Source organism: Gallinula chloropus (assembly GCF_964237585.1).
Source record: "Gallinula chloropus genome assembly, chromosome: 5".
In the NCBI taxonomy this organism is placed as follows: Eukaryota; Metazoa; Chordata; class Aves; order Gruiformes; family Rallidae; genus Gallinula; species Gallinula chloropus.
The window spans coordinates 20,757,215-20,783,090 of record NC_140090.1 but is presented as its reverse complement, the minus strand read 5'-3'; the positions used below and the strand labels follow the sequence as shown (position 1 = coordinate 20,783,090).

Sequence of the window (25,876 nt, the reverse complement as noted above, 5' to 3'; positions counted from 1 at the left end):
ATAGCACTGCTTCATTTCCAACAGCAACTCAAAATATTTGTGTCTGTATTCTGTGGAATACTTATATTAACTTCTACGTTTTGAATTGATTTTGCTTATAGTACCTCTCTTTCGTGTTTGCTGTAGGTTTTAATGCTGACACTTCAAAATGATCCTCCCACTTTAGAGACAGGTGTAGAGGACAAGGAGATGATGAAAAAGTATGGCAAATCCTTTAGAAAACTAATTTCATTATGCCTTCAAAAAGATCCTTCCAAAAGGTAGGTCATTATTGCCATGTACAGTGGAATTAGTTTTTAAACTACACAGACTACTGAAAATTCTGGTGTTTAAACATCATCTTTAAGAGTATGACTTGAATTTTGGAAGGAGCAGCCTTCGATCATCATAATCTGGAAAGAAGAAATTGCCTCATAATTGTCACTTACATTTTTTTCTTTGGTGTTGTTAATTTATTTATATTTAAATGTACTGTTGAATTAAAATCTGATCAAACTCAAGTCCTTGCTCTAAATCTTAATTTCTTATCTGAGGCAAGATACAAATTTTAATATTGTGCCTGAGTCTAAAAAGGTTGTTCAGATTGACCACACAGAACAGTTGGTGAGCAAACATATCTGTCTCTTGGCCCTTAAAAGAACTTTAAAATAAATACGTAATTTTATGTTGTTTTTTTCTCATTTTGTGATGTAAGCTTAGCATTGTCATTAACTTGGATATTACCAGAGAAAATTACTTATTAATAGATATTTATTTGTTACTGTAAGGTTAGGAGCTCCAAGCTTCTTTAGGGCTTTTCTCATGTTTATGTAGGCAATTGCATGTCGTAGTGTCTTTGTGATTTTTTTTTTTCTTTCTTTCTTGTTGTGTTTTGTAAATGGGATAGCCAAGGTGATGAAAATATTCAACATCTATTCCAAAGACATTGTTGGGGTCCAGAGTTCCCAGAACAATTAATTTATTTATCCTCTATTAATTTTTATGCCTACCAGTTTTTGTAGATTTTTTTTTTTTTTTTTTTTTTTCTGAAGGAGGAGGCACATTCTACCTTATGGTATTTCCTAAGAGTATTTAGTATACACTTTCTGGAAGAGTTTCAAAGGTGATATTTCTGGGAATAAAATGGTTCTGAGCACGCCATTCTGGTCGAGTACTGCGTGAGTCTGGTGTGTACTTCTCTTGACTGCTGTTATGCTAGTTTAAGTCCAGGATAATGTTTTAGGGAGTCAAGTTGAAAGGGTAACTGCAGCAATGCTAGAGAAAAAGTATAACAAAAAAAAATGCTACATGGCAACAGCTTTACTCCTGAAGTCTTTTGATTTCTGTCCCCCTTCCCCCCTGAGGATTGTTTGTGTACTGGTTCCCGATTCCCAAACCTTTACAGTTGGTGGTTTTAGTAGCAAGTTCTGATACATTAGGCTTAGCAAAACAGTTTGGCTGCTTACAGATAAGAATGAAACGCCTTCTGGGTATTCAACATTCTTTTCATGTCCCATGTCCAATTTTCAGGGTAAGATTAAATTGGTATGAAAACATGTGAAGTAAATAAAATGTTTTTCCTTCTCTCCTTGAATACTTAGTGCTGAGTTACCTGATCCGTAGTTACGACATCAGTGCTGAACATCAGTCTATAACTAGTTACACTGATATTTAAACATGTGCGTTATTTTCATGCTCAGTTTTGCCTTGAATTGAACAATTAGACCAGCAGATAGGACAGTTACTCTACTTAGGGAGTAAGTATCCTTACATTGTGGGGTCATTGCTATTTTTCGTGTTTCTCCATAGCCAGGATATAATTTTGCACAGGGATACCTCCATAGTCATTGTGTTGATTGTGGGAGAAATGCCTGGTCTTTGTGGCAAATTCTAGAACTGGCATGGTGCTGCTGTTGTCTCAGACCATGATGTTTTCTTTTGGGGATCTGTATATGAGTGTTTCTCTCACTCCCCAGTAACAAGGATGCTGCTTACAGTCCTGAGCTGCAATGTCTGTCCAGACCAGTTCAGAAGTGTCTAGCATAATTGATGTTAGAGGAATAGAGAACATACTAGTTTGGATAAAACTTTACTAAGACTCTGGCTTTTTAACTGTGCATATTCCTGTTACGAGATGGGATGGTACTGGATCACTGAAACTTTTCTTAAAGTTCAGAGTGAGTTTGAGATAAAACTTGGAAGGGGAACATTAAAAAAAAAAGTTAAAGCTTTAAAGTTCTATCTGTGAATTGCTGCTAAGCCTGGTGGTCTCCACAGTACCACTACTAAGAACTCTATAAAAAAAGAGTTTGGTCCTTTGGAGAGTAAGAAAAATAAGTACTCTATGGAACAACTGTTTGTGTCTAAATTGGATGCTCTTTATTGATGTCAGGAGTTGTTTCATTATTTCTGTCAGGAGTGAACATACACATGACGTACTCTTTTTTCACTTATTCTTCAGATGTGTCTGAAATTAGAGAAATAAACTGCTTCTGATTTTGGTGGTGGTTTTTGTGGTTTTTTTTTTTAAGAGTGAAATTTTACAAATTGAAGTTTTCCACTGTTACCTCTTGCTTTAATTCTAATAGAAAACTTTTGCAGATGTTGTTTCTGCTCATTTAGAAATGATGAATCTTGGAGATTTTTGCATTCCCTGAATTTAGCTATGTCAGAATTAGTCTTAGATAATGGTATGGACTCCTAATCAGAAGGATGAAAAAGAACCTGAAGTATTTTGTTTCATGCCAAGAAATGCTGTCCCGGTTTCAATCAGGATGGAGTTAACTTCTTTTGTAGCAGTGGATGGAATGCTGTGTTTGAGAGTTAAAATGGGAGCAGTGCTGATAACACCCTGATGGTTTTAGTTGCTGTCAGACAGTCAAGGACTTTCTCAGCTCTTCATATTTCTCTATTCATGAGAAAAGGAGGGGCGAAGCCAGGACAGGTGACCCAAAGGGGCCAAAGAGAGTATTCCTTGCCAATTAAGTCCTGACCAGTATAAAGGGGGGCTGATGGGAGGAGGAGAGGGGCGGCTCCGGGACGCGCAGTTTTTGGGGGACAGTCGGATTCTGGGACGGCTCTGGGTGGCACGGCCTGAGCTGTGGGTTTGGTGAGAAACTGCATTGTGTATCAACAGTTTCATATATTTTTGCTCTAAAGTCCTGTTAGCATTGTTATATTTTATCTTTCTGCTATTTTAGTAAACTATCCTTATCCCAACCCATGGGCCTTTTGGTTTCTTTTTTTTGGGGTTGTTATTTGCCCCTTCCATTTCCCTTCCCTTGCCTCACCCCCCCCTTCCCCCTTCCCCTGCTCTTTTCCTTTAAAGAGCAGGCAGCTGCGTGGATCTCAGCTCTCAGCCGGGGTAAAACCATGACAAATGCTTAACTTTCTCTCCAGAGTCTGCTTCAGTACCAGAGCCTAGCTTTGGCTAGATAAGTAGCTTTTTAGATCCCTGTAGTTCGGGGACACAAATCCTGCTGTTGAAGCCACTTCAGTAGCTGTAAGACTGTGATTACCTTGTTGAAAACATCAAAAATATAAACTTGATGGGGAGAAACTTGAACAGAACTGCAAGTAAAAGTGAAATGTCTCCAGCTTTACAACTGTTGCATTGATTTTTATATTTCTGATTGGTTGGAAGATGCTTCTGGTAACTCTTTGGTTTATGCATCATGTTAATAGTGTCAGTACAGTTTCTTGTGAATACCTGCAGACATCAGTGAAGGAGTATCTGCTACCAGTATTCTTTTACTGTTGGGAAAATATGTTCTTTTGTTGCTGTGAGGCAAAGTTCAGTTGCATTCACTGAGTCTCTTGGGAAGAACATGATACTTTTTTTTTTTTTTTTTTTTTAACACCACCACCCCCTCCCTTGTTTGTTTATTTCAAGGGTAAAATGTATTTCTGTTGAAAGAAAAAAGAGGAAAATTGGCAACTTAGACTGATTATTTTTTTATACTTTTGCTGTAGGGAAGCTTAATTTTTACATGTGTGGTAAGTGAGTATGTGTGAATTAATTCAATAGCAGTTATCATTCACTCCCCATTCATACAGTACTAATTCAAAGTTTTAGAGATGTACGGTGTAACTAACGCCTTGTACTGTATTCACTGAGAGGGGTCTTTGTTTTCTGTTCTAATTTATTATTGATCTTTCAGGCCCACAGCAGCAGAACTTTTAAAATGCAAATTTTTCCAGAAAGCCAAGGTAAAACGTTTACCCTACGAGTAAATTTTGCTCTGTCTTAAAATCTACATGAAATTTCTTCCTTTCTTGTATTGATTTTTAACTTAACCAAATGTTGGTTTTTCAGAATAGAGAATACCTGATTGAAAAGCTGCTCACTAGGACACCTAATATAGCACAAAGAGCAAAAAAGGTGAGTGTATTCCCATCTCTTTCTTGATTGGCATGCAATAGAAAGCAGGGACTGTCCAGCTGCTTTACCCTTTATTTAGTTGACTGAGCCATTCTCTTATGTAGTTCTTCAGAAACAGTGGCTGTTGAATGAATGGTGTCTGCAGCCCAGCTTTCTCCAGGAAGCCCTGGGGCAACTTGGCTTCCTTACTGGCCTTGCCAAAATGATGTGTGGTATTTGTCTTCATGCGTGATACGTTTTTTTCCCACTCCCTTTTGGAAAGCTGCAGGTGAAATCATGCAAATAAAAAGCAACCTGTGAGCATATAGGTTCATAAGCTGCAGAATTCATACCTTCACTCGTCACCTAAAGAAAGGCTTTCCCAAGCTTAACAAGTAAATATTTTAAAACTTAAATATAAAGTTACTGTTTGTAAGAGCAATTAAACAGGAATGAATGGAGACTCCTGTTGTTGTGTGTGAGAAATTATGGAACTCCCTCTCTGTGGTAACTTAATTTGCTATGTCTCCTCAGCATGAGGAACCTGCCTGGAGATTGCTGAGTCTCTGCAGGTGGCAGGGTAGTATGCTGAGACCAGGATTCTGAAGGCAAGCTTTCTGGGAGGATGGTATGAGGAGTGCCCTTCAGGAAAGGAACTTTCAGCATTTGTTGGCACATCAGTTAGTCTTCAGTTATCTGGACTGGCACTTGTAAGATTTTCTGTTTTCTTTGTGGATATCCGTTTGGCATCATTTTACAACATGGAATGGTTCCTGCAGCTGGTGGCCTATACAGTGAAGACACTGTCAGCAAGCTGTGAATGCTTTCAGTTCCTTCGAATTTAATTTTAGGTGGAAGTTATTTGGGAAATCAGTGGCAGTGCTGGGGCTTTGTGAGAGGCTGGAGTAGGAAACTGGATTGAGAGGGCTTGTAGAAGGGATGCTGTGCTGAGCAGGTTAGCATCTGCAAGGTGTAGCAGAAGGGTAGGTGTAATTCTCCTGTGTGGCCATGCGGTGGCAGCAATGCCCGCAGAAAAAAATACCCAGCCGTTTGTTTTTCATTTTACATCTTGGGCCATACAGGAGTAATTGAGACATGTTATAGTACCAGCTAGGTTTCTGTCAGAGCATGTGCCTTATGACATTCATTTCCCATTTGTGTCCTGAGAGCAGCTTTAGGGACTGCATGTTCGTTCATATGTACAGACACGTACTTATTTCTTTAAGTAAGAATCTGGAATTACACAATGAATGCCTGGTAGCCTCCTGTGCACCACCAGAAATAGCTTTCTGAATGACTTTTTGGTCAATTCTTTATAATGTGGAAGAAGAGTGATTCTTAAGAAATCAAAGCTGTACAGTGCTAGATACAAATTAATAGATCTTTTCATTACAGCATAAATGGAAAAATATTTAGGTTTTAGGTAGTGAAAGTGCTGAATTATTTATTTTTGAAAGGACACAATATTAAAATTCATCAGGGATTTAAAATTTAATTCACTTCTTACAACTTTGCATGTAGCTGCTGTTTTAAGATACCGTAAAATATAAATGTATTTTAATATTAAAAAGATGGAGTTTTATTTAAAAGAGCTTATGTAAGTAGAGTTTGATTGCTCAAACATTAACATGTGAAATGTCTAAGAGGTCACACTTGCAAGAAGTAACCCCTGTAACGGGGTAAAAAGAATGTCACTAGGGCAGGAGATGGTAAGGAGCTGATGTCATCGCTGCTTAAGTGATCTTCTGTAGCACTTGGTGCGAGGTGCCTGTAACCAGTGATCAGCAGCACCATGGCTAGCACAGTTGTCAGATCTGCCCTGCAGTAATTTAATTTTTCTTGAATTCACTATATGTATAACTTCTTTGCCTTGCTGCCCAGAACTCCAGCCTCAGTTTAGTTTTAACTTTAAATTCTTTTCTCTTGACATAGTGTTCTCATGTTTTGATTCTGCCTTTACAGATTATACTTGGCAACCGTTTTGACTAAATGTGAGTTCAGGTCTGTTTGTCAAATCCTGAAAGCAAGTACACATGGTCTTGTATGTGTGAGGAAAACATCTGATGCTGTAAAGATGTGTGCTGTTTTTAAAGCCAATTCGATAATTAAACAACACCTACACTGTGTGTTTAAAAAACCTGTTTAATATCAGAATTGTAAACTGCATCTTTGTGCCCATATTCTCCCTGTCCCAGTATTTCTTTATTTCCTTTATTTCCTTTTAATTCTGTTAATTTTTAAACAATGCTCTTCTTCCTGACCCTAATCTAGTAATTAAGGATAACACTGAAACAGTTTTGGAATTGACTTGCCCAGGAGCAGAACCTGCTTAAGTATATACTAGTACTGATCCACAGAAATGAGTGTTACACCATATAAATTCTTCCTGGCAATTAATTCTGGGTTTCATGAATGTGGCTGCTCATTTGTGAGAGAGTGCTTTTGGTGTCAAGAACTGGAGAAAAGAGTCTGGCAAACGGCGTGAGCTCAGTGTGGTCTGGTAAGTGGGAGCACTTTCTGTTGCCACACTTCTGGGACTGACAGCAGTGTGGGAGCCCTGCATGCAGCCTCTGCCTTGTACAGGTGGCGTGATGGTAGAGCAGCCTGCTCTGTCCTGCTTGGATCAGAGCTGTGTACACCCATTATACATCAGTTTAACAAGAGTTTAGATATGCTACTTATGAACACATATTGAAGTGGTTTTAATTTTGAACTGAATGTGAAGTCATTTCATATGTGATTAGAATTGCTATATTGGAATAGAAAAAAAGCTTCCAGAATTCCACAGTCGGCTTTGAAATCTTGTCACACTAAAAAATTAATTATAACTGTAAGTGCTCTGTATGCCCAAAGGCCCCGGGTCAATTCTGTGGTTTTATAATCCTGTTTCTTTAATTTTGAAAACCTCCTGCATGACTGCTACTTTTACAAAGTGAACAGGGAAAAACATGTATCTGCATTTCATTTTCTTGCTGTCTGAAGTGCTTCTAGTTTAAAAAAATCTGAGTAATAATTGTGCTTGAATTCTAGTCTTGGGAAGATGGTATTGCTCTGCACTGTTCATAAAAGCTCTTTAGAGCTCAGAGTTGTAAGCTACTGGGAAAAACCTCTGACAGCATAAAGAGATGATTAGTGGGATACCAGATTTTATTAAAAGTTCAGTAGAAATAGCTTTAGTTATGAGTTGGAATTCTAGCTCTGCAGTACAGATATTTTAGGGAAATGGTCATGTTACCTTATAGAAAAAATTAACAATCCCCTGAATTTACTGAGGAAAATGTAATTAGATCACAGATTTCTTGGACAGCTCTTAGAGCATGATTGCATCCGAGCAAGTCATACATGAGCAGCGTTTGCTTGTTTCAATAAGAGATTTAATCTGATACATAAACCTCCCTACTGATGAGTGTTAGTGTTACTGGTCTCTAGACTTTTCAAAAAGCAGAGGACAACATTAGTTTGTGATCAGGTTATTAATAAAAATGTGCATTGATTGCTACAACTCCTTACACTGTAAGAAATAGTTAGTTCATCAATGCTGATGTGTGAAGAGAAGGGACATGCTCCACTGGAACACTTTCTGGAACACAGCAGCTGAACTGCAAGTGTGGTTTTGGCAAGATTTTGTATGTGGGAGGCCCCTCCCTCACAGAGGGTTTATTGTTTAGTTTGCCCACAACAGTGCTAAAAAAGAAAAGTGTGAATGTTCTTATGTTGGATGTTATTAGAAAAAATAGAGGAGAGATTGGTATTCAGACCACATTGGGGGTTTTGTGTTTATTTTCAAGAAGTTGTTGGAAGTAAAAACTTTTTCCATAAAATGTCTATTTAAGGAAAGAAAAAAATCACATCATGAGAAAGCAGCGTGTGTGATAGTGGGTAGTAAAAACAGAAAGTGTTTTAAGGGGAAGACACATGTGTCTACTTTAACATTTCAGACAGAGGAAAAAGGTTGTTGTCAGCATTTCTGCCAGATGTACTTCAATGCACTTGTGCCATAAGATACGAGGTACTGCATGCAGTGTATGGGTTTGTCCATCTTTCTTCCATCAGGTGCTTTTGCCATCTGTGTAGAATATGTGAAGTTGGATTTTGTGCATTCTTAAATGGAGCTAATCTAGTACTGAATAGATGAGCTTAAAGAAAGCTATAGAGTAATTGGCTCAGTTGAGTGAGTGTCTCTTCTACTTCAGATGTCTGTAAACAGGTATCTCTACAATGACTTGTGTTATTTATTTTGGCAGGGTTTGAAAGCTCACGTGTCATTCATCTTAATCATTAAAATGTAGCCCTCACCTACATTGGATAGTGTTTTCCAGTTCATGGACTGTCCTGGTTCAACTTCAGAATTAGTTTGTGTGGTGTATGAGTCGCTGTCTCTTGTGTGACAGCATTGATCTGCTCATTAGTGAACTTGTTTGTCCCCTGTTGACTTACTCAAAAACGTCTAGAACATGGACTAATATAATACCAGGTTGGTAAATAATGAGAATTTTTCTAAGTAGACCAGTAGCTTTAAATATTTGTCATTTATCTAAGCTGTTGAAGCTTTGAGTATTGGAGGGGAGGGTTTCTTTAGTGTGAAATGCAAGCGTAGGATATTCTTAAGTCCTGTCTTTAATAGAGTCAAGACAAGATAAAGGAAGTCCAGGCATGCCTGATGCTGGTGGTAGATTCTTTGGGAAGTAAATTTTGTAACTAACCAGAAGAGAATTGTATTTTATTGTCCTGAGACAGCGCATTGCTGGGCATGTGCAGAGAGGTGGTGGTTTTCCTTTTTTATCTTACGAGAAATGAAGCACCAAACCCTTCACTTGCAGGACATCCAAAACCAGATCACCTCTTTTGGATTTGAAACAGTGCAGTAAGTGGAAATTGACTGTGGAATTAATTGTTACTAAGTCTGTTCCTGGTCTATAGGCCAAATCAATATTTTGTTAACATAGGCAGCCCCGGTTGGCTTGCCTAGGGTCACCTTAGTGTCATGAGGCTTCCCATTGTACTCCCCTGAGCAAGGTGGTAGTAGAAGCCTTACTGCGTGTCTTTGTTCATAAAAGTAGCAAGCTTTGGGAAGATGCAGAAATGTATGTTACTTGTGATTTTGTATGTTTTTGGGAAGTCTGTCAGGAAGGTTGTGTGGGGCGATGAATTACAAAGAGGATTCTGTAAATGTAAGGTGGCTCACAAACAGTGTTTCCATCTGTTACCATTTGTTGAAAGGACTAATGGAATATTTAGGTGTAAGTTTTTGCTTTCATATGGAGAAGTTGAATCCTTGGCATTCCTAGTTCTAAAAAATAAACAAACAACCCCCTCCCCCCAAAAAACCCCAAACAAATAAAAAAAAAGGAGCCCATGCTAAATACTTTAAAGAAAGGGAAATGTAAATGCATTTTCCTGATTAGAACTTTTAAAGCTTTTACAAGTACAGCACAAAAAAATGGCAGAGCATTTGTTGTACTGGTGATGTTCCTGAAGTTCCTGTCGAGAACTTTGAGAGTACAGATGCAGCAGGACATCTTGAAGTTGTGCTGCCCAGTGCTATTACAGGGGACTTAATGTAGCTGAAAAGTCATCTTGACTCAAGAAGTTAAACCTATGGCTGGAGCTGAAGACTTCAAGATTTTGATCAGAACAGGTAGTTTAAGGTGCACAGAGCTGGAAAATGGGCTGGGATGGTAAGAGTTCATATGTGGAGTCCAGTTTCTGTTTGGTACTGAAAAGCAGCTCCACAAGAAGATTATTTAACTGTGCATCCACAGGTAAGCGTAAAGTTACGTAGTACATGAAGTGGAAGGGGGAAACAGGTGAATGACAGATGGGTGCATCCCAGCTGTGCTGTGCAGGACTTACAGGCAGCAGAGGGCAGCCACATCTAATGTGCAGGGCTTCGAGAAGGGTTCAGTCCTTCCTGAGCTGAAGTCACACAGGCTGGCAGAGCACCACTCAGTTAGGACTGGCTCTAGGACTGTGGTTTTTAAATGCTGTATAGTGTTCTTGAATGCATGCTGCTTCCTGATACCGAAAATATAAACACTGTGGACTTATAAAATAGGATTTTATGAAAAATTTGGATTTAGGTTTGTTATTTTCATGTCCACATCTAACTTTTTGGAGAACTGCACTCAAATTTTCATTTTGGTTGCCTTTATTTTTTTAAAATATCTGGAATAGGCTTAGGTCTCTTTAAAACCTGTGTGGAATACAGAATGTATATTATAGTAATTTATGTCGCTGAGTAAATGGAAATCTTACAGAAAACAGAGAAGGGGAGGAGTCAGAATTCCACCTTGAAATGGTATTTTTCAAGTCTTCGAGCTTGAAAAGTGAAAATCATAGTAAATTCTTCTTTTAATTCTATAGTACTAGACCATCTTCCTAAATATTCTTTAATGTGATGATATTGCTGGCAGTGGAATGCACCTTAAGTCTACTCAATAATGAAAGTTCTACATGAGGCTGTATTTGTCAGCTTTCTTTTCCCTTCCAGCCATTTTAAGCAAGTAAACAGCTTGAATGAAAGGAAATATCCTTTCTGATGGTGGAGCTGGAAAACAGACATTGTGCAAGGAGGATCCAGTGATCTCTCTAACAAAGTCTTTTAGTAGTGTTCACCATCGTGATGCTCATTCATCTGAGCAGCCAGGAAAGACAAACAGAAGTTCTACAAAAATCTTGACCTTTCTTCTTAATCTTTAAGAGCATCAAGTTACTTTGCCAGATTTTCTGTATCTTTGATTGGGTTCCTTTGATTCCTGCAGGTACCTCTTTGGCTGTAGCTCCTTAATTTGATTGGGGGAGGACAGGACCAGGGAAAGAAAAGAAAGAGGCTATTACAGAGCCCCTCTCTGCATGTATGAATTAGCCATCAGGTAGTGCCTGGTAGTGCCTTTGGGATTCCCTGTTTTTGAGGTGAAGTGTTACTTTTGAGAAACAATGCATCTCCTCCGCCTAATTAATTGAAACTGTCCTCCTCAGCACAGGTACACAGTCATGCCTGAAAGGACTATTGTTAAAAAGTGAATTAAAGAATTAGTTTTGGTTAATAGCATTCAGTAATGGAATTAATGTAGTGGAACTAATAAATGGAGAAATAAAGTCTGAAAACCGAAAATCATAGTGAACTAATAAACTTGAGCATTTGCCGTTTTACTGAGATTCCTGAGATATTTGCAATTTCTCAAAACAAAATCAGGTTAGAGTTTTGGATCTGAGATCAGAAGTATGTTGAGGTATGTATGCAAAACCTGTGGTCTTGGAAAGCAGAGTTAGGGGTGCAGAGAATTACCTGTGCTGGTTTGCAGAATATTTATGTGACAATATAGTGTCCGTAGTTTGAGCCGCTACATTTTGCTGTCTCTAAGCAGCATTTTTCCAATGAGAGAAGGCAGAGAAAAGAGTGTGAGCTTTGGATAGGGAGTCTTTCAGGGTGGGTGGGGTTCTACAGTTTAGAATCTGTTCACATTTAGTATTTCCTCTGGAGATGCAGCGATGTGCTCCCTCCTCCGCTCTCCCTTCATCTTTTAATGGCTTTATTTTCCTCTCGCTGATCACCCCACTGTATTCCATTTCTGAACTGTGAGCGTAGGTAAGATTGCATGGCAGTATTCTCAATTGATGGCCATGCCCTCGGGTGTCAAATTCATTGTCATGTGAGCATGATACTGTTTGTGTTTGGCTATAAAAACAAGCCAGTGTCATAAATATTTAAAACAAATGGGTTTGGGTTTTTTTTTATTAAACAGATTTCTATTCTTTGTTGACTTGTCTGTGTTGGCCCTTAAAAAGGATGCTCAAGAACCCATACAGGGCTAAAGAAATCCTATTCAGTGCAACCTCCTTTATTCAGTACTCTTTCATGGAAGAAAATGTACGCTTCTTGTGTTTAAGTTGCCAGTGTAATTCCAGTAATGAGTAGAAGTGGCAATTTACACTAAATGGTGCAAATTCCTGTATTTCCAATTCTTAAATGACTTATGTGCCTTTTTGGTTTTTGTGACACTTTGTGCTGCATTAAGGAAGAAACAAATATTTGCAGGTTTGCATCACTGACTCACATTTTCCAGATTGACTTATTTCATTGAAGGTAATTATAAATGTTCCATAAACATTGCACATGTCACAGCAAACAATAAATAGCTGCTTTGGAAAGGTGTCCTAGATAGCTGTGAATACATATTTTAATTCCAACAGAGGTGCAGTTTAAATTTTTGAAGAAAATGACTGAGAGATCAAAGCATGATTTATGAAAGCTTGACCTCAAAAGTAAATTAAATACTTTGGCCATTATTCCAGTGTAAAATTTTAAATGGGATAACAGTTTCTCTCAGTGTTGCTATGTTTTGCAGACACCATTTGCTTTTGACTTGGAATTGAAGGATTTGATGTTCCTGTATCTTTCTAGTGAGATGTAACAGGTATATTTGCAATAATATTTGCTGCCCTTGCTTTTACTGACTCAGGACATACCACTTGAAGTGCTAATGACACTTTGTCTCCTACCACAGTAAGGTGACCTTGAAATACTGAAATACAGCCCTGAGACTTCAGGGCATGGGAGAGATACACCAATAATGTGCTTGCTTCCTAGGAGCTTCTCTAGGTTTTTATGTCAAAAAGTTCTGTTGTTTCAAGTATGGAATATACATACCAGAAATGTCTAAAGATGCTTTTCAGGGACTGCAAAGCCATAAATCCTCTCTGTCCTTTCAGTCAGCAGTTTGGACAAAATCTAAGCATGGTTGTGCAATTGAAGAGAAGCCACAAGGAAAAGAAGGAAGACTAAGAGGAAGGCTTTTCCCCCATTTTATTTACAGTATCTGGAGTGGCTTAAGAGAACAGGATGTTCACACCAAATTCCTGTGATAACGCCTTTTGAGCCCTACAAAGCAGAAATGCCAGGGTGCGTAAGAAAGTAGTGGTACGTTCCATTAATAATAATGGTTTGTACCAGTTGTGGTGAGAAAACACAAGGTTCCCATTTGAATAGAGCACATTCAGCTTTGCAGAATTTTTGTAGGTTGCATCAGAATAAAAACAAGCCCTTTCATTATAATGAGCTCAGGGGAATTTAAGAATAGCCAGCAGTGAGGGGATTAGGATGCTCACAAGACTTGTGAGACTGGGTCGGGTGGGGACTAGCCTTCTCTTGAGGAGGTGCCCCAACTCTTGAACAAAGCATGATGTGTACATGTGAGCATCCATGCTCTGTCCTGGACCTCCAATTTGATCCCCATCCCCCCTCCCCCCATATGTGAGTATGGTGTAGAAGTTCTAATGCAAAAAGACTGGTAGTCTCTTTTTTTTTTTTTTTGTGTATGAAAATACACGGAAGAAAGCAATTCCTCTGTGGTCTGCCTTTTACCTCAAGTGCTAAACTCTGATTAAATGTGTAACTGTTTTAAGCAAAAGGTTTGTGCCCTGATTGGATAAATGTAGTGGTACGCTGATTTCTTTCATTGCATTGGAATGCAAATAAATGCATATACGTAGGGATTGAAATTTGAATGTTTGAGTGTTTGCAGGAGGGCTGAAGGTAAAAATTATAGAATCTAGTTGTTCTGCAGATAAGATGCACATGGAAGGAAAGGGTCTGGGGATTTTTTGATAGAAAAAATACAGAGAGCAAAATGTGCTAAAACCAAATCAATGGTCAGTAATGTCCTATTTGTTATCATTCTTCCTATAAAGACATGGAACTGGCATTGTAAATACTTCTCATGAAGTTGTATGAGATGGGAAGTTGTTGGGAATTCTGATTTGGCAGGGGGACGCGAACGGACGGACATGAAGCCAAAACCAAGAAAGGAATTGGTGTGGGATGCAAAAAACCTTACCAATGACTGAGTAATATTAGCACAAGTAATTCAGCATATCTGTTCTATAAGAACTTCTGGGATCTATGGAATGGGAGAGTCCTGTCTCCTATAAGAACCATTTTCACACTCTTTGGGAAAGGTGAAGATATACAGCATCAGGTGACTGGTCTTTCTGTTTTCTGCCTGAAAGTCAAATCTTGTCTCTTGCTAGGACAGACGGCTTAAAATCCCAGAATCCCAGAATGTCCTGAGTTGGAAGGGACCCGTAAACATCAAGTCCAACTCCTGGCTCCACACAGGGCCAGCCAGGTCAGAGCATGTGACTGAGTGTATCAGCTCAGTGCGGTGACCACTTCCCTGGGGAGCCTGTTCCAGTGCCCAACCACCCTCTCATTAAAGAGCCTCTTCCTAACATCCAGCCTAAACCTCCCCTGTCGCAGCTTCATGCTGTTCCCTTGGGTTCTATAACTGGCTGCTGAAGAGGGGAGATCAGCACCTGCCAAAATAAAAAGAAAATAAATAAAATTGTGTTTAAATAACCACCTTGTCATTCCTGCTCTCTGGGGCACATGGGATTGTGCATAACTTGAATACTGTACTAGCAGATGTAGCTGAAGGGCATCAGTGGTAAAATACAATTTTATCTCCAGAAAAAGCTAAGCTGGTAGATTTGTTGCACTGCAGTATTTCCAGAAGGATGTGTGTTTAAAAAGAAAAAAAGCAGATTGCCTTCTGTAGTAATTCAAGTGCAAACATGGAGAACAGTCCTGAGTGTTCTCTAGCTAGTTAAGAGAGCAGTGTCAGGGTTCCACGTCCACTAAGAGTTCTGCAGATGTGTTTTAAATGGGTGGGGCCTACACTGTTGCCTCTGCAGGGATTGAGGAACAAACTACATTTGGGCTCTACCTGCCCATAGATGGAGGGTGTCATGGCATCTTCAATGTTGCTGAAATGTTTCGTGCTCATTAATGCCATCAATCTTGCTTACACAAATGCATCTTCCAGGTCACCATGGTCTTTTGTGTAGCAGAGTTAGGAATGTTTTAAAGCTACCCAGGACTCTGTCCCAAATGCTCAGCTGCCAGAGTGTAAATAATAGAGATAATGGGAAAAATCAAGATGACTAGTTCAGTTGTCTTCCTGTAGAATGAGGAAAGAGACAACATGTGAATACTATTACTGAACGAATGGATTTTAGTGTGTACCATGTATGAATTACAGTAATGTTTTATGCACATATGCACTGGTATCCTGCAGTGCATCCTTTTTGTGCGTTTGGGTTTTGGTTTTGTTTTTAGATTAGACACTGGAAATACTAAAGCTGTATGTGGGCCCAGTTCTTTGCTGTTTTGAGTCGTGAATAAGCAAGTAAAAATATCTTAATATTCAGAAAATGTTCGTTCCCTTCCTTGTCACCCTACAAAAATAAACTTGTAAAGAGATTGCAGAAGCAAAAGAGTCAGTGATGAATAATAGATTCCTCTTTCCCCAGTCTCTAACATCTACGTACAGCAAGCACATCAGTGCCTAGAAGACAACAATTTATGTTTTGCTTCCTTATGCTGTAGCCTGCTTTTCATCAAGCTGTGGGAAATGTGGGCAGCTTTCTACATTCTGATGCTGGAGTTCTCTCACTGTCAGGCAGGTTTGGGCTAACCTGTGATGGACAGGATGTACAGTTGCCATGTTCATCTGTTTAAGCAGACATACCCCTGGAAAGGTGATGTGCTATTGTTGGCTGGGAATGTTAACTCAGCTGTATTCTACTTTACAAGGGTGGGAACAAATAACTTCTGTCAGCACCTTCATTTAAATCTTTCTTGCACTGGTGTATATTGCAATAAGCTTTAACCAGCAGCAACACCAAAACCAGCAATAAATTATGTTTAATAATTTTGTGGTGATCATGATTTTTTTTTTCCACTCACTAAATTGTCCAGGCACACTTTGTTGCAGATTATATTCTGAGTCTTTCTTCCACAGCTGTGGTAGTGCTGTCAGTGGCTTGTTGAATTTTTCCTCCTACAAGCTGTTTTTCATTGTAGATTACGATGTTCTGAGATGCTTTTGTGTTGGGTGCAGTTAAAATGCCAGTCATTCAAATCCATTTTTATTCTCCATGTGCTAATCTCTTTTATGTGAAATATGTTTTCTAATATGTGCTAATTAGCCTTTGTAAGGCTGAAGGCTTTCGCTGTTTTGTTTATTAGTTAGTTATGATTCAGTTTAGGTCATATTTTGGAAGGAGCATTTAGGTTTTTAAAATAATAGAACCCAAATTAGCATTGAGTATATTTCCCTTTCAGTAAATATTTCAGAAGGAGAGAGATACAGTCCTGGTGTAAAGAACTACTGATGCTCTGTATTTAGACCAACAACATTTATATAGCTTCCACATGCAATGTAAAAAACCTTCTTCCTTATTTTTGTGGAGACAGAAGAACTTTGATTCAGTTCTATGCTTTGAATCTGATTTGCTTTGTGACTTTGGGTAAATAACTTAATTTGTCCACTTTTTTATTTCCTTCTGTGCAATGGGAGACCTGTATCAGAGTATCAAGAGAAATGTGGAGAATATGCTCAACTGATACACTTCTGTAATCATTGGGGTGAAATGCAAGCATGCTGCTTTGATATCAGTCGTCTTTTATCTATCTTTCAAATGATAATCAGTAATGAAATTCAAAATATTTGCAGTATTCCAAATAGAACCCTTGTTTTATATTGTTGCTAGGAATAGTCTTAAGGCTACTGTTCTTAGCTTCCATTTCCTTTTTTTCCCTTGTCATCGGGCCCTTCAGAAGTTAATTTTGGTCTTAGGTTAGTACTGCTCATGGCAGCTGTTCATACACTAGCTTTTAAGAAAACTAATTTACATTTACAAACTGGACTTGAATGAGAGTACAGGATTTAAACTACCTATAGCACTAATTGCTAATGCCACTTGAGAATGAGTACCTGTTCTCATGTTACTGGTCTTCTCTACCAATTTTAGCACTGACACAAGGGAGACTGAGAAATTGGACTGAAGTCCACTAATAATTCTAGGCTTGCCTATGGTTGCCTGCAGACGTGTCTTCACTTCAGCAGGTTGGATCATGAATTTGCAGTCACTATGTCATTATGATAGAAACTATGGATATAGGTGCCAAATAATGTTTACAGTTTCAATCCCACACCCCTGACCTCCCAAAATAAAAGGGGAACATAGATAGAAGACACTTTAACTGTCTTTATGTAAAGAATAGGAGTTCAAGATCACATGAATCAGAAACAGCATAATACATTCTTTGAAGGACAGATCGTATGTGGAAGATGCTATATACCTGTTTGTAAAATAAAAGAAACCAAAAGTTGATCTGCTCTTTCAAGGGTAAAGTGTTATTGAATCTCACTGAAAGTTGATAAACAAAGCATGAAGTCTTGGCTTTTTTGGTGTTTTGATTGTATGAGATTGAGAGCTATGCAGTACTCATTCCTAAGTTATGCTTTGAAGTCCTCAAGGTAAGCATGGTTTGAACTTTATTTCTTCTTGTCTTCAGGTAATTCTTTTCCCTTCCAGGGTAATAGCAGAAGTTAGGATGAACGGTCTGTCTTGCATACACTTGACATCATTCAGTCATCTTAGTTTCCTTTAGCACTTTGAGGATATAAAAACTCTTTATTGTCCATATTTGTGAAGTGTATCTTCAACATACATTTCAAAAAACACTTTTGTTGAACAGAGCTGGGTGTTGAACTGTCAGAAATACAAGATATTCTTTAAGTGGGGCTTGAGAGGTGTTCGTTATGTTGTGTTGTTTCTGAATTTGGGTAGAGTATCTTTGCTGTTTCAAAATACCTTCTTCTTGCTGGCTGTGTGATCTCTTCAGATCTGCTCTGTTTCTATCAGTTTTTCCACAGGTTCCTGCAGTGACCCTGTGAGGCTGAGATTATTGGCAAAGCACAGATGAATACATTGTGCAGTGGTGAAGGCAGGTTTCTGTAACGTTCCATCAGTATTCATCTAGTGTATTTTATGGATGAGCTGGCTGTGACGTAGGCCGCCATGTCCCCATGAACCCTCCTCACGCGTTTTGTGTTGGCCCGTCGCAGCATTTCCCTTCGCTTACACAGGATGCAGTATTTCGAACAGTAGCTGAAGCTGCCCACTGCCAAAGGAAAGAGTTTGTAGACTTTGCCATAGAGGACTGTGGTTTGATGGGAGAAAATGGGATAATTGCTTCCATCCATCTTCCCTAATGGGCATACTGTAATGTTCATTAGACACGCTTAACATCCGAGGCACAGATTCCTGTTGTACTGTGCAGTGCAGAAGCTTAACAGGTGATGGTTCTGTACTTGTACATATAGAAATATTCTTCAGCAATACTTGTGTGTATTGCACACCTGTTCTTGTACATGGAAAGGAAACCATCAAAACAGTAAAGTATGCAAGAATGTCATTTAGAGAAGCACTCCCTTTGTTTCCACCCTGAAGAAGATGCATTTCTAACAGATCAGTTGTGGTACCGGTACCTCTCAGTGATTGCTTAGCTTTGTTCTGTTTTCTCCTGTCCATGAAGGCCTGGTATAACGGCCCTTAGTGTACTTGCTGGAAAAGATCTTTCCATGTTTAAGGTTGTTTAGGCCTGTAAGGACAAAAGGGATCCTTGTGATTTAACCTAGCAGGCAGCTAAACCAACCACACAGCCCATTGCTTACTTTGTCCCCTCCTAACGGGGTGTGGAAGAGAACTGGGGTGGGGAGAAAGTAAAACTCATGGGTTGAGATAAAGACAGTTAAATTGGACAGCAAAGGATGATAATGATGATAACAGAATATACAAAACAAGTGATACACAGCACCACTATGCTGTGACTGGTGCCCAGTTAGTTCTTGAGCTGTGGTCACACCCCCAGCCAGCTTCTCTGGAGTTATATACAGAGCGTGATGTTATATGGTATGGAATATCCCTTTAGCCATTTGGGGTCAGCTGTTCTGGCTGTGTCCCCTCCCAGCTTTCGGTGCACTCCAAGCTTACTCACTGGTGGGGCAGTATGAGAAGCTGAAAATTCCTTGACTTGGTGGCAACAACCAAAACGTCAATTAATTATCAACATTATTCTCCTTCTGAATCCAGACTATGGCACTATACCAGCTGCTAGGAAGAAAATTAATGGTATGCGAGCCAAAACCAGGCCAGGGATCTAGAGCTTTACCTTATTCTGTAGCAAATACTTCAAGAGCAATCAAAAAGTTTGGAAAGACTTGATTGTGATAAAGATCTTCTGAAGATTTTAGTGTAGTAACTTGGCATGCCTTTATAACAATATAGTCACTTTAATTTTGTGGTATTTTGAGATGGGGGTAAAGAAAAAAGCTAGCAAACTAGGACTTGGGGTAGCACCAAAGACAAGTGTTTGGTGGCCGAAGACAAGTGTATAAGAATAATCTGTTGCTTTCACACTTAACTTTCTTTTCCAAGCAAAGACACAAACCAGTCAATACTGGAGCTTCTTGGTTGGATTAATTATGACCGTTCTTAAACTCTTAAAAGATGAGCTTAGTCTGATAAACTGTGTGAACTCTGCAATGGGTGCTGACTGCTACAGCTGATTCATATTGAATGTGGTTCTACTGTGGTCTCCAAGCTCTGCAGTTGTCATTGCAATGCTTAAATGCTTCTAGATGCATTCCTTCTGAAAGTACAAATAGGTTCGTTTCCTTTGGCAGCAAACTAGTAGATTGTCTCAGTTGTCTTATCCTAGCCATTGAAAGGGGTTCTCTGGCTGTGCCAAATTTGTGGCTTAAACAGCTTTAGCTTTACTACTTCTGGTGTATTTTTTGTGTTTTATTAATGTGAGTTGAGTAGGGTAAAATATACTAGCTGTCATCTAAAATACTTTACATGCGTTAATACCTATATGCATTTTGATGAATGTGCTCTGGAAAAGACATTAGAAAATCTGAAGAGCAGCAGCTCTATGCTAGTATCAAGTCTGTTATAGTAACTTCCTATTACAATAGAAATTTAAGGTAATAAGTTTAAATCCAGTATGTGACAGTAGAGTTGTACAGGTTTGTGATGAAAAAAGAAAGTATTTGCAGACATGATGTGCCATTCACTCTGTCCTGCACCCAGGGTACATGCCCTCCCTATGTGACCGAGTCTTTGTGGTTTTAATTGGAACTAAGTCTAAACAAAGGAACTGTTAGCAAATTAATTTGCATAATTTTGGTTAGCTAATGCCAGTGAAGCACACCCACCAATAAAATAATGTCAGACAACAACTTCACATTTTTGAAGTTTGAATATGTTGAGTACTTTGCTACAGCTGAAATATTTCTTTCCTGTATGTGCTGGTGGGAATCAGTCTGATTGAAACAGAGTACAGGTCTAAACTTCTGGTTTTCTGCCTTCAGATGCCTCTTAAGAAAATAATTAAATTTAACATGATATTTTATTTTGCAGTAACTTAATTTTCTTTTCCTTGAACCATTTGTTTATTGCTTATTGCTTATTAAAAGGCAATCTATTTAAAAACTTGAAATGCACTCCATCTTCATCAGTAAAGCTTTCTCCCATAACTCTGTCAGCATCATTAAGCTCCATTAAAATCATTCTAGTTAGACTAAGTCTTCAGAACAACCAAAAGTGGATGCAGAAGAGATTTTGATTAGTGCAGGATGAAGTGTGAATGTCTGTAAACCATTCTATTCTACTCTGTTAGAAAAGCACGCTTTGGCTTGTGGTTGATGTCCTCTCACAGGTTCATGTATAGCTGGTAAACAAAAGCTTATGTCAGACTGTTCCTTGAAGGATAATAAATTATATCCACAAACACCAGACAAATTGCCTGCCAGATTACCTTGTATCTGTGCTAATCCCTGATGATGTAGACAGCAAGAGCTCGCTGATTATGCCTGGGCTGATTGCAGCTGAGTAAAAAATTGCTGTGCTGCTGCTTCTGTTGACTTTTGCTTTGTCTTTCCCCAAACACACAAGCTTCTTTTAACAAGCTTTCTGGAAGCTAGAGCTAAAATCAGTGCATTGGAAGCTTGGTATGGGAAACAGGGAAAATAGCCCAGACTTTGTCCCTAAAGTGAGGGTGCAGTGGAATAGTCCACTGGTGTCCTGCATAGGTTTTCCCTTGTCTTAGTTTCAAAGGAGTAAAAAACATGGAGAAACTGAGTAAGACACTTTTAGTCAGTTGTGCAGGGAAGAAGTGTAAGGGAGGAATGTCATAGGGACTGAAGAAGGTACAGAAATGTGCTAAGGTTCTGGAAACGTCACCCTTTCCTCTAGCTTAGTCTTCTATAGGCAGATCGGAAGGGAGAGGACCAGATGGGTGCTTTGAGAATGTGAGGGAGGTAAGAGGGCAGACAGACACCAAGCTACCTGCATGTGTGTGCATGCTGTCTTTAAGGAAGGCTTCTAAGTTCTGCTCTTGCTGTTGCTATGTCAGGCCGGCTAGCTCCAAATTGTTCCTGGTCCAAATTCAGTAGAGAAAGAGCTTAAGTGCCTAGCTCTCTATGAAAAGCTGCTTTGGAAAAATGGTATTAATATATGCATCACACAGTTTTCTAGAACTTCATGAGGTCAAACTTCTAGTGTCTTGTACTGTTTTCACACCAGCCGTATTTTCCTGAAGTATTACCTGATGGGATTTAGAAGCATCTGGAATCTCTCTCTCCACCCCTTGTGGTTTGCAGTGACTGAAGGAGTTTAGAGCAAAGTTAATACCAGTTTAGTCTTTACATAAAATTCATTGTGATGAAAAAGCAGTACATTTTCTAGTCAGAAATTAGATTTTATTTATTTATTTCATCGTCCTGTTTTGTGAGGTAGCTGTGCTGGCTGGCAGACTAGGTTTCCATCACTGTCACCAACTATCAGAATGGTAGAACCAAGTTAATTGGTACTCAGTGTACTTCAGTGCAAGACATCAGAACACTGCAGACGGGACTCTGTGAAACCAGAGTTGAAGCAGCCTGTTGTATGTTACTATGGATACTAGCAAACAGGAGGTACAATTTGGAGCTAAGATCATCTAGTTCATAATTCTTTTTAAAAGTTACTTTTATTAGATGTCTTCTCCAGCAGTCATTCTTGGCCTGAAACTGCTCTGCTGCCAAGTTAGTTCTCCCTTTGGTGTGCTGTGAACGCTTAATGCTTTGTTCCTTTCATTCCCTTACCAATCAATGTACAAGCTGTTTTCCTGAATTAGTTTTTTTCCTTTTTTATAATTCAAAGGGATTTGCTCTAAGCCTTACAAATTTATAGCGCTGGGGAGCTTACCTGTATGAGCATTTGAAGTTGTGCAATGGGAACTGTATCTATGTTCAGTAACGTGAAATAATTAGAGAAACTGATTCTAATCTAAACCCCAGTGGGGCTGCTGCTTATTGTGCTGAGCTTCCAGTCATCTCATGAGCCTCAGAAATGCATGCCAAGGTGTGGGAAGAATTGTTGGATGTTCTTTTGTTTTGCTCAAATAGGCTAAACATGATCTGGGGAAAACAAGCGTGCTGTCAGGCTCTGAGGAAGAGCAAGATGGCATCAGAAGAGTATTTGATTTTTAGATTTAGCTGCTGGATACTCCTGTTAAGCCTTGTTAGACGGTTTGATTTACAGGAGTTTGTCCAATTACTTTAGTGTGGTGTATGCGTGCCTACCTTCTCAGTCTGTGCACAGCTGTTGGTTTGGGGTTTTCTGTTTGTTTCTTTAAATAAGGATCACTTTATTTTGAAGTATTCTTAACACTATTACACATTTTAAAGCTTTTTAGTAGAACAATTAAACTTTTAAAGACTTGCGTCCAGGAACAACCTTGTCCGTAACTTTTACTTCCTTGAATATCTTCCTTTCATTTCAAGGGTTAGCTTGTAGTAAGTAGTTATCATCTACCTGAATTTGTTCTGAACCAGTTGTAGATTATATCCGACTCTGGTTCTGTACATGAATTTTGCATAGCTTAACTACTCCTGGCTCAAGGATGAACCCTGAAGTCAGATAGTGTTCCAGTATGCCAGTGATGTCTCCAGCATGCTAATGAAAGCATATAGAAGGAAAAAAAAATATTGGTGATTAACCAGCACACTAATAAAGGCTAAAGATGTCTCCCTAACGGTGGCAATATTTTGATAGGTTAGACGAGTACCGGGTTCCAGTGGTCACCTCCATAAAACAGAAGATGGGGACTGGGAATGGAGCGATGATGAAATGGATGAGAAAAGCGAAGAAGGCAAAGCTGCTGTTTCTCAGGAAAAGGTAATTTTTGTGCCAAGATGTTTACACTCTGCCAGATACTCTGTCTTAATGTTAACTGTTATTATTTCTGGATCTTTAATGCATTAAGCTGCATAGCTCATATTCTCATATCTCACTGCATTTGTTTTCCAGTCGCGAAGAGTGAAAGAAGAGGAGAACACAGAGGTAAAAATGTCTTGATCAATTATTTTTTCTTCTAAATGACTGAGTGAAGGGATTTCTTTCTTGTTTCTGTTTAAAAATGTGAATTGAGGTTCTTCAGCCTTGTATGGTAAGTACGTATGAGGATAGAGCTGTATGTAGTTGGGCATGTAACAATTAACTTGAGCAGACTGGATGAAATGGATTGGAAATTTAAAAACATATTATGTTTGTGACCATGAAAATAAGTTAAGATGGGTAATCTGGCATTTATAATGAATCCTCTTAAGTGGATCACACTAATTACTATCTTTTTGTCAGAGTAATGATGGCTGTTTTGGAGTAGCCAGAAGATCTCAAAATAATTTTTCATTCTTAGGATTTATATCACAACATGTAGCTTGCAATTAAAATGCTTCGTCCTGTATACAGTAAAATAATTCAGTGCTGTGGCATAGTAGTTTAATTCAGAGGAATAAAATACTATATTGAGTTTCATGGCCCTGTACTGAGAGTGTGGGAAGCATCGCCACTATAAATAATTGCTTAATAGGATTACTGGCTTGCAGCCAGAGTGCTTTTTTAAAAATGCCCATTCCTTGGGTGGGTGACACTTGCTACTTCACCTGCAATTTTAGATTCTCCAGTTTTCGTTGGTGTCATCGAAATCTTCTAAAAGACTAACAGCTTTCTGCTAGGTTTGGTCCTGTTAGCTCCTGTGGTGACCCCAGTCTTTCCACTGCAGACTTAGTTTACATAGCACTTCAGCATCTGTGACTATTTTTTTTATGTAAGCCAAGTATGAAATAAAGAAACAAATCAACTTTCACCAGACAGTCTTTTGATGTCTTAGAAATTGGAAGTTCTGCAGATTGTGATTCAGTTTATACAGGTTACTCTTACATTACGAGTTGTTTATGAAGGAGAAAAAAGCCTCTGCTGGAAGTCTTCAAGTCTTCTGTTGATTTTTGTTTTCCTAAATGCTGCAGAGGATGACTTGGAACTGAGACTAGTGCAGCTTGCCACTGTTGGTGTGTGCCTGTTGGTCACAGGGCTGCACATTCCTGTACACTGAATTAACAGGTCTGTTGAAGATGCAGAAATAATAGTAGTAGCTTATACGAATGGAAGGAATTTAATTGAAGTAGAAAAACAGCTACTCCCTTCCCAATGACTAAATAATTTTCTAAGTATTCATTATTTTTTGTTTAAAATACACAGATGATAAAATGTACATCTTGCATAACACTTCTTTTAAAAGTAGCTGTAATGTGAAAAACTGTTGGAAAACAATCCAGTGGGATTGGTGATGCAGATCTTCATTTTGGGAGGACTTGACTGTAACCTTTGCACAGGCATGTGAGTGTGGACAGTGTATCAGGTTGGGTATGAAATCACAGGCATAGGACCCTGAGGTACTCTGTGTGTAGGATACACTTTTGCTTGAGACTTTGTATAAATGTTATTTGAGGGCTGGAGGGGGGGGGTATCATAGTGTGAGGGAGGAGCCACAGTGTGAAAGATATCCGTATTCCTGGTTTTCCTCGGGGAAAGGCATCCTGTGACCTGTGATTCCTTTGGTAGGCTGCTAGTTCTATGCAGCTGGGTAGATGCAAGACCTCCTTAACAATCCTAACTGTTACACAAAAATAATGTGAGGAGTAGCTTGGTATTCTCACTGTGTGCATGTTACTTAATAGGTTATTGGAGCTTTGTTGCAAGGTGGATTAAAAGCTCTTGCACTCAGTGCTTTGATGTAGGCCTTATCATTTGTATCTCTGTAATTGAAATATGGCAGTTTTACTGGTATCAGCTGTATTTTAGACTGTAAGTGAAAGTGTTTAAAAGGTTTTTGAAAGTTAGAGGATGTGTAAAATATTCTGCGCTAACTTCAGCCTGTTAGCATGGCAAGTATTTTGGGATTTTTTTTTTCCATTGGCATTCATTATAAGACATTTTGCTTTTTTCTTTAATAGTCTCAGCCTGCTGTTAGTGATGAATATAGTGAAGTTCCATGTGCAGTGAATCTTGTCTTAAGATTAAGGTAAGAGATTCCTCTATTTATTTTAGTATTCCTTTTTAGTTGTCTGTATTATTCTTGATCTCCCTCATTACTTTCATAATATTAACATAAAATAAGTGTTAACCTCTTTAATCTCCCAGTATGACCAGTATGAATAGTGTTTCTGTGACTAATTGCTGTCTTTTAATTGCCTACTGAAATAGTGTAAAATGAAAAGCAGAATATGAATGTGGCTTCAGGCTAAGTGCACCCTTCATTAAGTATTTTCTTTCTTTTTTTTCCTTGTAATGCAGGATCACAGT

At 38.8% G+C, this 25,876-nt stretch overlaps 1 protein-coding gene across 1 annotated transcript in view; it reads left to right on the top strand.

Moving 5' to 3' along the window:
* The window catches only part of STK39 (serine/threonine kinase 39), a gene marked incomplete at its 3' end in the record, with an annotated part of 94,908 nt that overhangs the window by 32,732 nt on the left and 36,300 nt on the right, over positions 1–25,876 (top strand). The window contains exons 8-13 of the mRNA XM_084265069.1: positions 127–260; positions 4,140–4,188; positions 4,295–4,360; positions 23,288–23,410; positions 23,543–23,575; positions 25,528–25,595. Coding sequence (XP_084121195.1) covers positions 127–260; positions 4,140–4,188; positions 4,295–4,360; positions 23,288–23,410; positions 23,543–23,575; positions 25,528–25,595 — 473 coding nt within the window. The remainder of the gene's footprint in view (positions 1–126; positions 261–4,139; positions 4,189–4,294; positions 4,361–23,287; positions 23,411–23,542; positions 23,576–25,527; positions 25,596–25,876) is intronic.